Source organism: Rhinopithecus roxellana, chromosome 2 (assembly GCF_007565055.1).
Source record: "Rhinopithecus roxellana isolate Shanxi Qingling chromosome 2, ASM756505v1, whole genome shotgun sequence".
Classification (NCBI taxonomy): domain Eukaryota; kingdom Metazoa; phylum Chordata; class Mammalia; order Primates; family Cercopithecidae; genus Rhinopithecus; species Rhinopithecus roxellana.
The window spans coordinates 108,189,170-108,204,929 of NC_044550.1; the positions used below are offsets into that span (position 1 = coordinate 108,189,170).

At 40.4% G+C, this 15,760-nt stretch overlaps 1 protein-coding gene across 20 annotated transcripts in view; it reads left to right on the top strand.

Moving 5' to 3' along the window:
• Positions 1-15,760, top strand: part of SORBS2 (sorbin and SH3 domain containing 2) — a 380,804-nt gene that overhangs the window by 315,841 nt on the left and 49,203 nt on the right. For 7 of the 20 annotated variants that reach the window (XM_010377968.2, XM_010377969.2, XM_010377962.2 and 4 more), the window contains one exon: positions 2,610-2,724. In XM_010377968.2, coding sequence (XP_010376270.2) covers positions 2,610-2,724 — 115 coding nt within the window. Of the gene's footprint in view, positions 1-2,609; positions 2,725-10,349; positions 10,509-11,221; positions 11,306-14,270; positions 14,328-15,760 lie in introns of all 20 variants that reach the window. The other 13 variants (XM_010377977.2, XM_010377965.2, XM_010377973.2 and 10 more) reach the window with 4 other exon arrangements.

Here is a 15,760-nt window from a genome sequence, read left to right on the forward strand (position 1 = left end):
TGATCTTGCTGGTCCATACGTGTACCATATTGACCTCTGCTGGGGCTGTAGCAAATGTTTTCACTGTCTCGTTTCATGATGCTGGAGTGCCCTAAATTAGACTTGAAGTAATATGGGCACATTTTCTGCTTTCCGATCAATACATACATATAAGAGACAAGTAAATAGAAATAATGGACATGGACTTCCTTTGGTATACCAGGTTACAGGCTATGCAGTTAATTTTCTGTTTCCCCAGGTCTATTAATAAGAGACATTTTTGAAAGCAGGGAAAGTTATTCATAAATCATAATGAGGCATTAGTTAATAAGTGTCTGTGACTTGTTTCTACCAGTGTTTCATTACGAGTTTTCATTTCTCCACTGAAATATTTTTATACAAACTATCCACATGAAAATAAAATTTGTAAACACATTTTATTGTGTTATTTTTACTGGGATTATGACTAATACTTCTACTTATAGATAACCTTTATTGAGCGCTCATGACAAGCCAAGCACTAGGCTAAGCGCTTTTTCTGTGTCATATCATTTGATTCTGAGAACAACCCAGTGAGATACGATCTATTTTAGAGAGGAAGAAACTGCAGTTTAGAAGATGGAAGGAACTTATTCAGCTCATACAGCTATAGTGTGTCCAAGCCAGAGTCCAAGCTCAGCTCTGATTAAACCCAAGGCCTATGCTATCCTAGCAATTAATAAACAAGAATATAAAAATTATTTCTTATTAATGCTGGTTATGAAGCATTATCATACCCATTCCAGAAAAATTGTATTCAACACCCTATGGTACCATTAAGAGTGACTGATGATCAGGCCAGGTGTGGTGGCTCACGCCTGTAGTCCCAGCACTTTTTTTTTTTTGAAATGGAGTCTCACTCTCTTACCCAGGCTGGAGTGCAGTGGTGCGATCTCAGCTTACTGCAACCTCCGACTCCCGGGCTCAAGCAATTCTCTGCCTCAGCCTCCTGAGTAGCTGGAATTACAGGCACCCACCACCACACCCAGATAATTTTTGTACAGGGTTTCACCATCTTGGCCAGGCTGGTCTTAACTCCTGACCTCGTGATCCACTCACCTCAGTCTCCCAAAGTGCTGGGATTACAGGCGTAAGCCACTGCACCCTGCCAGTCCCAGCATTTTGGGAGGCCATGGTGTGTGGGTTGCCTGAGGCCGGAGGTTTGAGACTGGCCTGGTCAACAGGGGGAAATCCCATCTTCACTAAAAAAAAAAATAAAAGTGTTATAATAGAGTAATTGATGATCATATAGGGTACAGCATATCCCACCAAAACACACACCTCATGTGTGAAGGGATTCTCATTTTAGTACCGATCTCCTCAGGATGAATTATGTGAGGCCTTAAAATTGAGAAACAGTTTTCTAGACTGTTTGTTTTCTAGACAGATTGTTATCTTTGTCATCAAAAAATAACCAAAATTAACATTTTGATTTAAAGGTATTACCCATCCTGTATGTTTTGTTAAAGTTAAATATCTCACTAAAACATATGATAACCTCCTAAAAAATTCCATATAGCTTTCATACGTATTATCTCATGTAATGCTCAAAACTTCTCTGCAAGGAAGAACAACACATTATTGCTATCTGCATTTTACACAAATGGAAAAAAGTGAAGACTGAGAAAGTGTAAGGGGTCTTGCTTCATATCACTCATGAATTTAGTAGAAAGCTAGGACTTGCCCCTAATTCTGTCCATTAGAGCGTTTCTATTTCCAATGGGCCATGGAGGAAGAATTTCATTCCATTCCATGGAATCAGAATTACCCCCATCTATAGTCAGAAAATCCTTCCTCCTAAAAACCATGGCCCCTGGGAGGCTGAGGAGAGAGGATGGCTTGAGCCCGGGAGTTTGAGACTGCAGTGAACTGTGATCATACCACTGCACTCCAGCCTGGGCCACGGAGGAAAACTCTGTCTCGAAAACAAAACAAAACAAAAAAAACCCAAAAGAGCCTTTTTCTTTTGCTCAGCAGCCTAGAAAAGCTTAATTCTGTAAAGCCCTTTTTTGAAGCTTTCCTTCTTAAGTCTTCTGACAGCCTCTTGGAAGATATTCGTTGGGGGAAAAGTGCTGGTTCCCATGAGTAAGATGTTTGACTCTGGTTTTTCAAGGCTCACACCAAAAGACGACCTCCTGTACCACACTGCCTGCTCTGGTACACGTCAACCCACATGACACTTCTGTACTCTTCCCAAGCGATGGTCCCACTTCAAGAAATAAGATCAAACATGGTGTGTGCATTACTCCTTGTCACTTTGGATCAAGGATCACAAAGGTCACAAAGTGGTGGGTTAAACGCACATAGTTCAGCAGAGCATACTGCCACCTATTTTAAGCAGAAACATGCATAGCTTCCAGTAGGGACCCAGGGGCTCACTCACTGGTCACTCTTTGCGCGTCTACAAACACCTCATGTGACTTTTTGAGCCAGCGCAGGGAAATGTGGTATTTTTCACAGATTAACTTCTTATCCTGAGAGATTTTTTTAAAACTATACTAAAAGTAACTTCGAAAACAGATAACTGGTTTTATACAATTGCTTTAAGCAAAAAGGATTATTTTAATGTGTGATTTGTTGTTTATTTCTAGGCATGACTGGGATCCTCCCGACAGAAAAGTGGACACAAGAAAATTTCGGTCTGAGCCAAGGAGTATTTTTGAATACGAACCTGGCAAGTCATCAATTCTGCAGCATGAAAGACCAGTAAGCACTTGTCATTAAACAGAATATGCCAGCTCGCTAGGCTCCCAGGGTTCCCAAATAAACCTGAATTTCAGATCCATTAGCAATTTTTGTCACAAAGGTAATTACTTAGAAATCATGTTTATTTCGTATCATGATTTGTACATCTCATCTCAGAAATGAAAGATACACGTTCTAATATATTGTCTTTACTGACCAATTATGTGTGTATGTGTATGTGTGTGTATTTATAGATATACACACACGTAGGTGTATATACATATATATACACATGTGTATACACACACACATATATATATTTATATGCAAGATTCATTTGCATGTAACTATAACTGTGCCTAATCATTAACCAGAGTTTAACTTTTAAAAAACATTCATAAATGCAATGCTTAATTGCTGTCATAGCTTGCTAATGAGAAAAATCGTTAATTAATCTCCCCAATACACATGAACCCAGGCAGTTCTATCCCTTGTTTTCCATATTGGCTTTTTAATATTTCTTTGGATGAAGGGGAAATTTTCCAAATGCCCTTTTTATAACAAGTTGTTTTAATTGCTTCTTATTAAATCCCTCCTCAGGTTACCAAGCCTCAAGCTTCCTGATTGATTGTCATTCTAATGGATCAAGATTATATTTCACTTTGCAGGATTTTTTCCAATTATTTGATTATATGCAAACAAAAATATCTATACACTTAAGAAGAACCACTTCCCTCCTCGAAGCGCAGGTTCACACATAGGTCCTCCCTTGGCCTTTGGTTTTGATTCCCCAATACTCCCTTGCATGTCCTTTGCTTCCCCTCAGAAATCAGTGCCCTCAGGATTTTCTTTGAAACTCCACAGTTCCTCTGCATCTCCTTCCAAATCTACTTCTAGGAAAACATTTGCAATCAATTGCAATTTACTCTCATTTTTGCTCTAAAAGAATTTTAGGTGTCAGTGAACAGGAAAAAGAGAGTTTTCTTTGTGGAGCTCCTTCAAGAGTCTCCAAGAAATCACACTCATATATAATCCAAGGCCAGCCCTGTGGTTTAATTGGAAACCCTAGCCTTGCCACACCCAGCTTGAGTGTCCTTGATTTAGGTTTTGAAACCCTGTATTTGTGGTTGTGTTCTGGAGAAGCATGTTCAAAACCTTATCATCGGATACTTCATACATGATATTTATCTAAGCCTTCTTACCCTTTCTTTAAATAACTCATATCTTTTAGAGTAACAGGACTACAAAAGAAAAACTGAAAGAAAAAATCATCACTGATTTGCAGGCACCATTGCAAACTTATAACCCATTTACTAGTTTCTATGATTGAGTATCATGCTACTCTGAAATTTCCAGAATGAGAATTGAGTGAAACGCAATGTCACCATTGCATAACATTGAAAACAGCAAAATAATACATCTCAGATTTAAATTAAGTGACAAAACTTCAATGATCTTTCTAATAATTGATGATACTCTTAGGATAATGAACATGGTAAATGTACTGGAATGCCTTGGTAGCTGTAGTGTCAGGAAACAGGATTGGTTTTAGAAGCTCTCCCACCAGGATATTTCTGTTATTTAGTCATTCAGCAGAACTGATTGAGCAGCAGCTACATGCCAGGCTTTATGTGAGGCGCACAGCGGGGAACAGGACACACTCTCTACCTTGAGGAACTTCAGGTCTATCATTTAATATCTACGCAAGAGTAGATCTGAGTTTGTGCAAAGTAAACAGCCTCTCATATGGTTAAAACACACACACAACTAAAAAATGCTCCCTTTGCTCCATTTAGGCTTTATACATTGACCCTATCATTGGGACTGAAATTCGCACATTACTCTTGTCTTTGGGTTAGAAAAGACTTTAAAGACTCTGTTTTACAATAGCAATAATAATAGCAATAACAATCATTGTAAATCATTATTGAGCACTCACTCTATGCCAGGCTCTGTCATTAGTAATTTATACCTTATCTCATGTAAAGTTTCCAACAGTCCTATTAAGCAGACACGTGGCATTTCCGTGTTACAGATGAAGAGACTGAAACACACATTAGCTTGCCTTGCCCCAGGGAGACATAGCCGGTGGGAGCCAGAACTAGGAGTTGAGCCCAGGCATACTCATGCCTGGTGCACTTGGTCGCTGCTGTACAGCCACTCCAGGCATAGCTGAGCAGGAAACACATTTAAGTTGTAGTCGTTATTAGATTCGCTTATTTGATGATATTCCAGTATAAATTAGTTTATTTATTGACTAATTTATAATAAAGTATACTTGATTTACTTTATCAGAAACTTAGGCCCTAAGCAGTTACCACACAGGACCAGCAGATGTGACTGGTTGTAAGACAGGAAGAGCTGGAGCCATGAGTGTGACAGAGATTGGAGTGTGGATAGGTCTCTGCAGCCACAGGAGAAGATAAGTAGAAGGAACTTAGACACTTAGAAGGAAATGAGAATGGCTATCTTATGGAGAAATGGAAAGAACCAACATTTTTACCCCTCCTAAGCAATTTTGGAGAGGACCATCCTTAAGCAAAATGGTTTGAGCTGGCCGTATGGAACATTTTGGCCAGCTTTTGCAGTGTAGGACTAGTTCATTATCTTTTTTAAAAAAATTAGTCCTGACTTCATTTCAATTGCCGCTATAAATCAGAAAACAAAAAGAGCCAAGTGGGCAGTGGTGATGCGGAGACTGGCTGCATACTGATACAGTTTACATAAGATTCTGACGTGTTTGAAAATACAAGCTAGAGACTGAAGAGCCGCGTGCTGAATGAGAGTGGCATCACAGCGAATGGCCAGCGCTGAGGGCTATCAAGGTCTGATCCGTGCATTCTCATGTCTTTTGACTCCAAGACGGCTTGGGAGCATTCCTTTGCTCTTTTCATTTTTCATTTTTGAAAACCATGCACAGCACCTAGGTCATTCTGTGTTGCTCTTTGGAATCTTTACACGGCCTCTCCATCTGCCCAGTTTTCCAAAGGGTCCTCTTGGGTTGTGCCCTCTCCTCCAGTGGACTCAATGTCTGCCTGCCAGGAGAAATGCCACTGCCGCTCCTCTCTTCTGGCCCACAATTGTCCGTGCCTGGGCTACAGTGACAGCCACCTAATTCATTTCCCTACCTCTCCAGTCTAGTCTCCACACCACAGCAGAGGCAATCTTTAGAAAATCTTTATAAAACCTCCAGCTCAAAATTTGCCCCTGGCTCTTCACTGTCCTTCGAGCAAAATCTAAAACCCTGAGCATAATTTACAGAAGACCTGTGATTGGGTTCCAGCTGACCTCTCCAGCCTCCTCTCTCCTCCCACCCTCCCTGCCTCACTAGGATCCAGCTACACAGAGAACTTTCAATTCCCGCCTTGCTGGATCTCTGTAAAGCCTGCTCCTTCCCACCAGGAAAAGCTCTCCCCACCACCTCTTCCTTCACATGGAGAATTCCATCCCATCCTCCAGGTCCCAGCACAATCCCACCTCCCCCAGGGAATGTGCCTGACTCCTCAGCACTAGGTTGGAGGCTCTCCCTGCTATGTGCCCATGGCATACTGTGTTCCTCATGAGATCTTGAGCTTCTTGAAGGTGAGGGCCGGGACTAGTCCACTAGTTGTATCCCAACACCTGGCACAATGCCTGGCCTATAGTAGGTATTCAGTGAATATGCATTCGTGGAATTTCTAAGTGAGTGAATGAACACAGGTTTCACCCTTGCAGTTAGCGGATAAAGTTGGTGAGGGACTGAATCCTTGTTCTGTTGCTTATCCATGAAATCTATGTATTTCTAGTGCAAAAAGCCCAGTGGGTCTCAAAACATCCTTGGAGGGATCTGACACACTGCTATTAGTAGTGACTCACGAATCCCATGATTCCCTGGGATACAGAGGAGGCAGGGGGGTTAGTACTGTTTGAACAAAAGTCCTCCCAAGACCCTGGCAAAAAGATCTTCCTTAGGAATCAGTGGCGTATGTGTTTCTGTTCTTTAACAGGGCAAGTAAAAGTGAGTGCATTTTTTTGAAGCTCATAAATACTCATGTGACTGTAAATTTAGAAATGTTAATTAATTGGGCCTAATGTTTGATCTGGAAAAGTACTTAGCAGCGGTCACCAGGAATTTGCCTTGAACTGACTCGAACCGCAAATCAGAACCGTATTTCCACAATTTAATTTTTCCATGAGACAATCATAAAAGCTCTCCTGGGATTATATTACTAAAACCTTTACATCCCGTTACATTGGATATGTTTGTAGGTGAGTAATGTTAAATTTAAAAAATTAATAAAGCATTTGTTTAGGACCTCTGTATGCTTGATACAGTAAAAAAAAAAAAAGAAAGTAAAATATGAAAATGTGACCTTACCCTACAATAACTAAACCTGAACACGATAAAAGCAAAAGAAAATAATAATTGAAAACACTGTGCCGAGTTGAAATGCGATTTAAACCCTTAGTGAGCCTAAGCTTCTTTATCAATAAAGATTGTCAGTCAATACTTAAACTATCAAAATTTAAGGAGTTTCATCTGGTGACCGTTAAGAATTATCCCAACTGATAATGTATATAGCATTTATTGTGAAACCACAATAAATATAAAACATGGTAGTCGATGTCATTAAAGCTTAAAATGGAATGAGCATAATTTTCAAAACCGAAACAGCACCAGCACTTCTTTCTGTTAGAACAACGTACAGAAAGCATATGCCCTCCCTGAGAATACTTAGTGGAATTTCTATAACCACAAAAGCAATTGAATGTTTTTAATTGTAGAAAACACTAACATTTTTAAAGTTGTTCACCCTTGGTAGCTTTAAAGTAAGGATCACATGTGATTTATAGTTGTAGTTTTTCTTAAACACATCCTCTTGCACTGATGACACAAAGTTAGCTTTAAACGGAGGTCTGCTGGTGTTTTGTTTTGTTTTTTTTTTTTATGAAAAGAAACCAAAAAAAAAAAAAAAAATCACACCAAGGTTGGAAAGATGCATATCAGTATCTTTGCTCTTCTGTCTTTTCTGAGCAATTAGAGTGAACCATAATCATACTTCCTAAATGAGTTTCTGAGTGTTAATATTAGTGCTGTACTCAAAGGAATGTCCATGTTCCGCATGCAAAGTGTTAAATCACTGAGATTAGTGATTTGTGTGTACATCCATCTGTTGACTGACCATCTGTATGTGTGTCACTGACGGTTGTGAGGCTTCCGTGTTCCTTAGCAGTGCCTCCATAGAACATTTAATTATTGCATGACTTAAAAGGTTCAATAGGTTAACCACAGCAAAGACAAAATTCTAGTTCTGCCACTAACACTTCCTTTAACACAACTCTGCTCAAACATGTGCCTTTCATTGCATTCCACAGTTATTGATAATTACCAGCTATCATTGTTTGAGGTGTTTCCTCTGCTAATTTCTATTGGCATGCATTCTAGATAGTTGCCCATTGTAACTATAAATTGACATATTAAATCAACAAAAACATAATTAATGGAAAACTGCCATTCTAAGGTATGATGCAAGATGGTAGATATTCTGTTTCCTTTTCCATATTCTATCATAGAGATGCATTACTATAAATCAGGACTTGGTATATCCATTTGTTATATGTTTTCTTAAGGTAGGAGTCAAAGTTACACAGCTAACAAGTCTTATTCATTTAGTAAATTGGCTGCCCTCTGCTGTTCATAATGTTTCTTAAACAGATTCGTTTCCTCTAAGAGAAGTTTCTATCTCCCCTTAGCAAAACAAAATACTATTCTTGAAAGCAGAAGTTATAATAATCAATTAATAATGTCATTCAGTGTGTAACATTAGAAACTATGAAGTTTAAAAGAGTCAGAGGCTAGTTTTCCTGTGGAAGAAACAGTATGTCTCTATAAACAGAAGAGATATTACTGGAAATTCTCTCTATTGTCAGTTTCCCTAAAAACCAGCTCCAGTAAAACCATTTCATAAAATAATTATGCATCTATAATGATCTAAATAATAATTGGAGAAAAATAGTACTTTATTGACATTAAAATCTCAATACTATTGCAACTAGTGAATCAAATGTAAATTGAATTAAAATTTTAAATTCAACAGAAAATAGCAAATTGGTTACTAGAATATTTTGTCTGTACCAATTTCATTATTACTTCTGAAGTGTAAACCAAATATAATACTGGCATAAATAAGGAAAAATATCTCAAGATTTCTAGGCATTTCCCATGTCTAATAGTGGGATATTCTCTCTGAATTTATTTATTACAAAGATAACATTATGACAATAAAGCAAAATAATATTTAAAAGAAAGAAAAAACAAACAGTCTCAATATCAGAACACCATTGTAGTCTTTTGTGTATGTGTGACTTTCTTGACTGTGTTCATGCAGAGACAAGCTTTGCAATACCATTGTAACTACTGGACAAGTGCCTGGTTAGATTCTGTTTTTACTGCTTGGTATCTCACTGTGAGTATTTCCCAGGGACACTACACAGTTTTTATAATTATGATCACTACATTTTTTGGATAACTTAGGCTTTTGCACTATTTTGTCATGATGCCTCAAACGTTTCTATCATTGTCTGTAATAACTATTATAATCTTTTATTATAAAATATTGAAACAAAGTCACATCACTAAAAACACTGTGAGTATAATTTATTATTAAGTGTAGACTGTGTATCATTAGCAAAACTTGTAAATGCAACGAGTCAATAAAACAGTAGAACAATGTCAAAATCATGGCTTTTGTTGGAATATGGAACATTTCAAGCTCCCAGCACTGCAAAGGTTACATAGCGTTTCTTTCATAACCAAGATGTTGCTACTTAATTTAAGTCCCTGAGTTCCTTTAAGAATTGTAAGCAAATGATACTGAATTGCTCTGACGCAGTGAGCACTGACTAGTCCTCCTGGAATATGTCTTGGGAGTCACAGCTCCTCTCCTAGCCAGAATCAGTGGCTTTTAGGGAACCATATAATTTTTCTTAGAATTTTTTTTTCTGATATAAGATACTGTACACTCTTCAGTTTTACCACATTTAATTAGTGTAATATAGTAATTATCAAAGAAGTAATAACTTGCATATAGTACTTTAAGCACTTAGACTTAATATAAAATCAGCAGCCTGAATCAATCTAGTCAGGCGTGTATTATTTGAAAATATTAAGGATATTGCTAGGTAAACACACTACATCTGTTTTCTATTACTAAAATAATTGTATGCATTTTCTCCAACTGTTTATATTAACACTCCTAGTTTTTTCATCTTATAAACAACATTCAGAAACCTCTGAAGGGAAGCAAGTCAAGTATAAAATGGGCTTTTTCTCTAAATTAGAACATCAAGGAAACCAAGATGGGATTTTATCCCAAGTTCCCTCCCCTGCCCCGCCATCCACCCTATTGTGAAAAACCAGATCCCCTTTTCAGCTCAAAGTAGGCAGCCGGGAGGTGACTCTTGGGCGTCTTCCTCCACATTCCGAGAGACTCCTGGTGGGCAGGGCTTCGCCGTGGCCGGATCGCCCCGAGGTGCCTGGCTCCCTAGGGACACTTCGCGCTCCCCTCCCGGCCTAACGCAGGCACAGCGCCCTGCCAGGGTGTCCCCGCGGTTCCGCCCAGAGCCTCCATCTAATGAACCAGTTTCTGCACCCCTCTTTCTTGCAGCCCCCTCTCCCAACAACTCCGACACCTGTTCCAAGGGAACCTGGCCAGAAGCCTCTTTCTAGCTCCCGACTCGGAGAAGTCACTGGTAGCCCCTCCCCTCCGCCCCGGAGTGGCGCCCCCACACCAAGCTCGCGCGCCCCGGCTCTGTCTCCCACCCGGGTGAGCTCCTCCCTTCCTTACCTTTCTTAATGCCCGGCAGGTGTGCAGGTGCAGCCCCCGCTTGCTCAGAGCCTGGCGACCCCCACCACCCCGGGCCCCGCTCGCACCCACCCAGGCCCCAGAATCTTCTCATCCACGGGCCCGTGAGAGCCCCCCAATGCCCTGTCCCGCTCCCCCAGCTCGCCTCTCTTCCCACCCCTCCCGCACCCTTCCCCATCCCAGGCTTTCCACCTGCCTGCCCGCGAGTGAACTGTCTGCAGGCTGCAGGCTCCCATGCTGGGACTGCTAGCCACCAACGAGGGCAGGGACGACGAAGTGACTCGCCCAAAAGAGCTACTTGGTGACTGGGTTGAGCCTATTCCAAACATCAGGCGTGCCAGCCAGACCCAGGCTCGCTGCCCGAGAGAGTGGTCCATAGCTCATGCCTCAGGCATACGTGGATCAACTCAAGCAAGAGTTGTCCACACTTATGCCAATTAGAAAGGAGGGACAGAGGAAAGAACTAGGGGCCCACTGCCATGGAGCTCGCCTTCACATCCTCATGTTACTTGTTTTACTTTACTTCCTCCGTTCTCTCCTGCTGAGGTTCGTGGGGTGAGAGGTGATGCATGTTTGCGTGTGAATGCGCGCGTGATGTTTTCGTGCCACACCGCGTTTCCCTCACTTTGCTCAGTATTGCCTTTTCCTTCCCTTTTCCTTCACGTCTGCTCTAGACTGATCGCATAAACCCAGATGACATAGATTTAGAAAATGAGCCCTGGTATAAATTCTTTTCAGAACTGGAGTTTGGACGCCCGGTAAGTGAGGCTAGACTCTTAATATAAGAAAACTAGGTATATACTGTTCGATTTCTAAAATACTATTATCAGGAGACGTGAGTGTCATTCAGAGAACGAAGGCGGAATGCATAATGTATACACAAATTTGGTACAGCGGAGTCCAGGTTCGTTTCTGTACCAAATGGTTAAATGTGTTCAGACATTTCCTATATGGTAATCATATAGGAGTGTAGATCATTCATGAGGTCTTTATATCTAATTCATTGCAAGTTCACAATGTTGAGGTCGTTTCTGTGCTGAAATATTCAGGCAATTATTACAACTTTCTAGAAGATTTGTATTTGTTTACAGTCTATTTGGTCTAGTTCAAGCAGAAGAGCACCTTGACATTGAGAGGCCTGTTTGCTGAGCAAACATCAGGCACCTGGAGAGTGCGGAGTTCTGTCTTCATTATCTCCTCGAGGCCTCCTGATGTCCCGCCAATAAGAAGAAAATGGGGACTGGAGCGGTTAAGTAATGTGCCCCAAATTGTAAATGGCAGAGTAAGAAGTTAAACGCAGAGGCTGTTAAAGAAAAATGAAAATCTCTGGGCAGTTCTCAGTATAATATACTGCCAGAGTAATCCCACTATAAAATACAGTCACGTGTTGCTTAAGGATGTGGACGGGTTCTGAGAAATGTGTCATCAGATGAACTTGCCATTGTGCAAACATCGTAGAGTACTTACACAAACCCAGAAGCTGGAGCCTGCTACACTCCGAGGCTGTGTGGTGTGACCCATTGCTCCTGGGCTACAAACCTGTACAGCAGGTTACTGCACTCCATACTGTGGGCAACTGTAATGCAGTGGTAGGTATTTGTGTACCTAAGAAAATCTAAACATAGAAAAGGTAAAAATACAGTCGTATAATCCCATGGGAGCACCGCCATCTATGGGGTGTATCGTTGACGGAAACGTCGTTATGCAACACATGACTGTACCTAGTTTACCACTAGGGATATAAGGAAAGAAGAAACTCAGGAAGCTCTGTGGATCTTGATTTCCAGACTTGCTAGTGAAAGGCATCACAACTTCTCTAATCCCCAGACTCCCACCAGAGGAAGCCCCGAGCTTGGGCCTTATTGCTTAGCCTTTTTGGGATAAGGAGTCAACTGGAGGCCAGGCGCGGTGGCTCACGCCTGTAATCCCAGCACCTTGGGAGGCTGAGGCGGGCGCATCACAAAGTCAGGAGATCGAGACCATCCTGGCTAACATGGTGAAACCGCTGTCTCCACTAAAAATACAAAAATTAGTTGGGTGTGGTGGCGGGCTCCTGTAGTCCCAGCTACTTGGGAGACTGAGGCAGGAGAATCACTTGAACCTGGGAGGCAGAGGTTGCAGTGAGCTGAGATTGCGCCACTGCACTCCAGCCTGGGTGACAGAGTGAAACTCTGTCTCAAATAAAAAAAGAGTCTGCCAGGTGCGGTGGCTCACTCCTGTAATCCCAGCACTTTGGGAGGCCAAGGCGGGCGGATCAGGAGGTCAGGAGATCGAGACCATCCTGGCTAACACGGTGAAACCCCGTCTCTACTAAAAATAGAAAAAATTAGCCAGGCATGGTGGCGGGTGCCTGTAGTCACAACTACTCGGGAGGCTGAGGCAGGAGAATGGTGTGAACCCGGGAGGTGGAGCTTGCGTGAGCCAAGATCTCACCACTGCACTCCAGCCTGGGCAACAGAGCAAGACTCCATCTCAAAAAAAAAAAAAGAAAAAAGAGTCGCCTCGAGGTTCAGTTAACAACTTCCCTGATTAGGAACTGTATCCACCAACAGCAGTGCATTTGATGTGTGTCGGTTACACGTTTTCATGCATTTTAGACCCTTAAATAACATACCAGTTACACTGATGGTTTTTTTAGAAAACAGGATATAACCATTTCTATACCATATGCTGATTTATATACTTGTATATTGACCATATATGGTTTACTGACTGGTGATGGTAGTCTCTTTTGTCCATTAAACTGCAAAGGAGACTTGGTTAGACTCAAGGGAGCTTATTGAACTGAATCAAAAGTGACTGTAAATGAATACAAACCAAAGAACTTTGCCTACGTTATTATCTCGTAGGAGGAATGTTTTCTCTCACTTTTTCTCATTTGTATCTTAGTGTGAATGTAAATGTATTTTATTTCAAGGAAAAACATTCTCTAGCTTTATTTTATATGTATTGTTGCTGTTGTTTAGAAAGTTTATATGGATGGCCAGGTGTGGTAGCTCACACCTGTAATCCCAGCACTTTGGGAGGCTGAGGCAGGAGGACCACTTGAGGTCAGGAGTTTGAGACCAGTCTGGCCAACATGGTGAAACCCCTTCTCTACTAACAATACAAAACTTAGCTGGGTGTGGTGGCACACGCCTGTAATCCCAGCTACTCAGGAGGCTAAGGTGGGAGAATCACTTGAACCCAGGTGGCAGAGGTTGCAGTGAGCTGAGACGGTGCCACTACACTTCAGCCTGGGTGACAGAGTGAAACCCTGTCTCAAAAAAATAAAATAAAATAAAAAATTTAAAAAAGAAAGCGTATAGGGACTATTCTGTACTGAGCCTAAATTATCAGCATTTTCCATAATCATTTTCAGCCACACATGGAAACTCACCAGCATGCTATCCACTTGCTCCTTTAATGTTTCTTTAATATACCTTACATTCCTCTGTGGCCAGAGACTAGGAGTGCTAATTAAATTTGACAAAATGAGTTTGTAAATATACTAATTGAACACTAGCGAATTTTCCCAGTGCTTGAGAATATTTGCAAACGTTGCACACTTCCTCCCAGCTGCCCCTATTTTGCTCCATTCATGTCATTCTGTTTGTGTAGCTGGTGCTGTCAACACTCAATTTCTAACTGTTGTCACCTTTTCCACATGTTCATTCCTTGCTGCCATTGACTCTCCTCCATTCCATCCCTACACTTCTGCTTCTATGGTGCATCTACACCCAGCCTCCTAAAAAGCCTCTGGACTATGTTCAAGATCATTCTTCTGGTGTTTTCAATGAGGTAAAAACATGTTATTCTCTCTTTTTCAGATATCTCCTTTAGAGGCTGTGACTGTGATTCCGCACATCTGTGTTTTACAATTCTCTGTAATGTCTAAGCTATTTTTGAAAAAAAAAAAATCTATCTTTGCATCATTATGTTGCATCCAGTATCATTGCCTGGACATTAATTATACCAGAGTTGTTGGCTATATCTGGACTCTGGGTGAAGAATCATTCCAACCACAACTGCTAGTTATACTATCCTATGTAGTTCTGGTATTCAGCAGTGTGAAAATAAAAAATCCAAAGTATTAGTCTTAGTGCATATATTAACCATCTGTTTTTATTAGACAGAGTAAAATACTACTAGAAGGCTTCTTAGAACCATTCTATTATAATGCTTGGAGTGTGGATAATCAGATGTCTATGTCCCACATATTTCTAAAATGTATTGTTATTCTTTCATTTTCCTAAATACAACTTATAGATTGTATTATCGGTCAAGAACAGGGCTGGCAAATACCTGGAAATTGTGTATCATGACTTCCCAGTTTCATACCCATGACAGACATTATTACTCCTTCTCAACACTGTAATCCAGGAAGCCACTATAACAAATTATCACTGGCATATAAAATGAAATGCATTTGCAATCTCTACTTAAGAGATTATAATAATAAACTAGGTGAAAAATTTATGGCAGCCAATGTACATTTTTATTTGAATCAGAGTTTTATTTGAAAGAGAGCATGAAATAGGCAGAAATGATCCAGATTCAAAAGCTTGTTACCCTGCTGTCTGTGAAGAAAAGCAGAAAATTACTTTAGAAAGTAGATAAATGACTCATTAGAAGACACAAGCAGAAATGGCACTGTTTTGGTAGCCATCAGCTATGTAAAAGCCTCCTTGCAAGGAACCCTTAGAAGCAACTAGCATGGGAACAAAGTAAATAAACTGTGTTTTGCACAGTAGTTGCTCTGTGGTCTTAAGTGAATACTATAACACAATAAATATCTTATTTTCATTAGAAGTCTTAAATATGTGCAACTGGAAAACAAAACTAATAGAACATTTACGTTGTAGGAGGTACTACTGACACATAGTGGTGACCACTGGAATTGCAGGTATAGAGTCTCAAGGAAATATGCAAATTTCTAGAGTCTCAATTTGCAATTTCAAATTATTTACCCTGTGGTAAACATCAGAGTGTGTGTTAAAACTGAGAAGTGATCAAAATATTTATATATTAAATAAAAAGTAAAATAGAGTAATCAGGAACATTCTGGTTTATTGAATTCAGCCATTTCTAAAGGCTTACATTTTATAGCCAGGCAGGCAGGCATGTAATCTGAAGAAAATCAAATAAAACAAGGGGTTATATTCTGTATGTTATGTTACCTTAATATCTGCAGAAAGAGTCTCATTTCAACATATGAACAACCCAAGAATTTA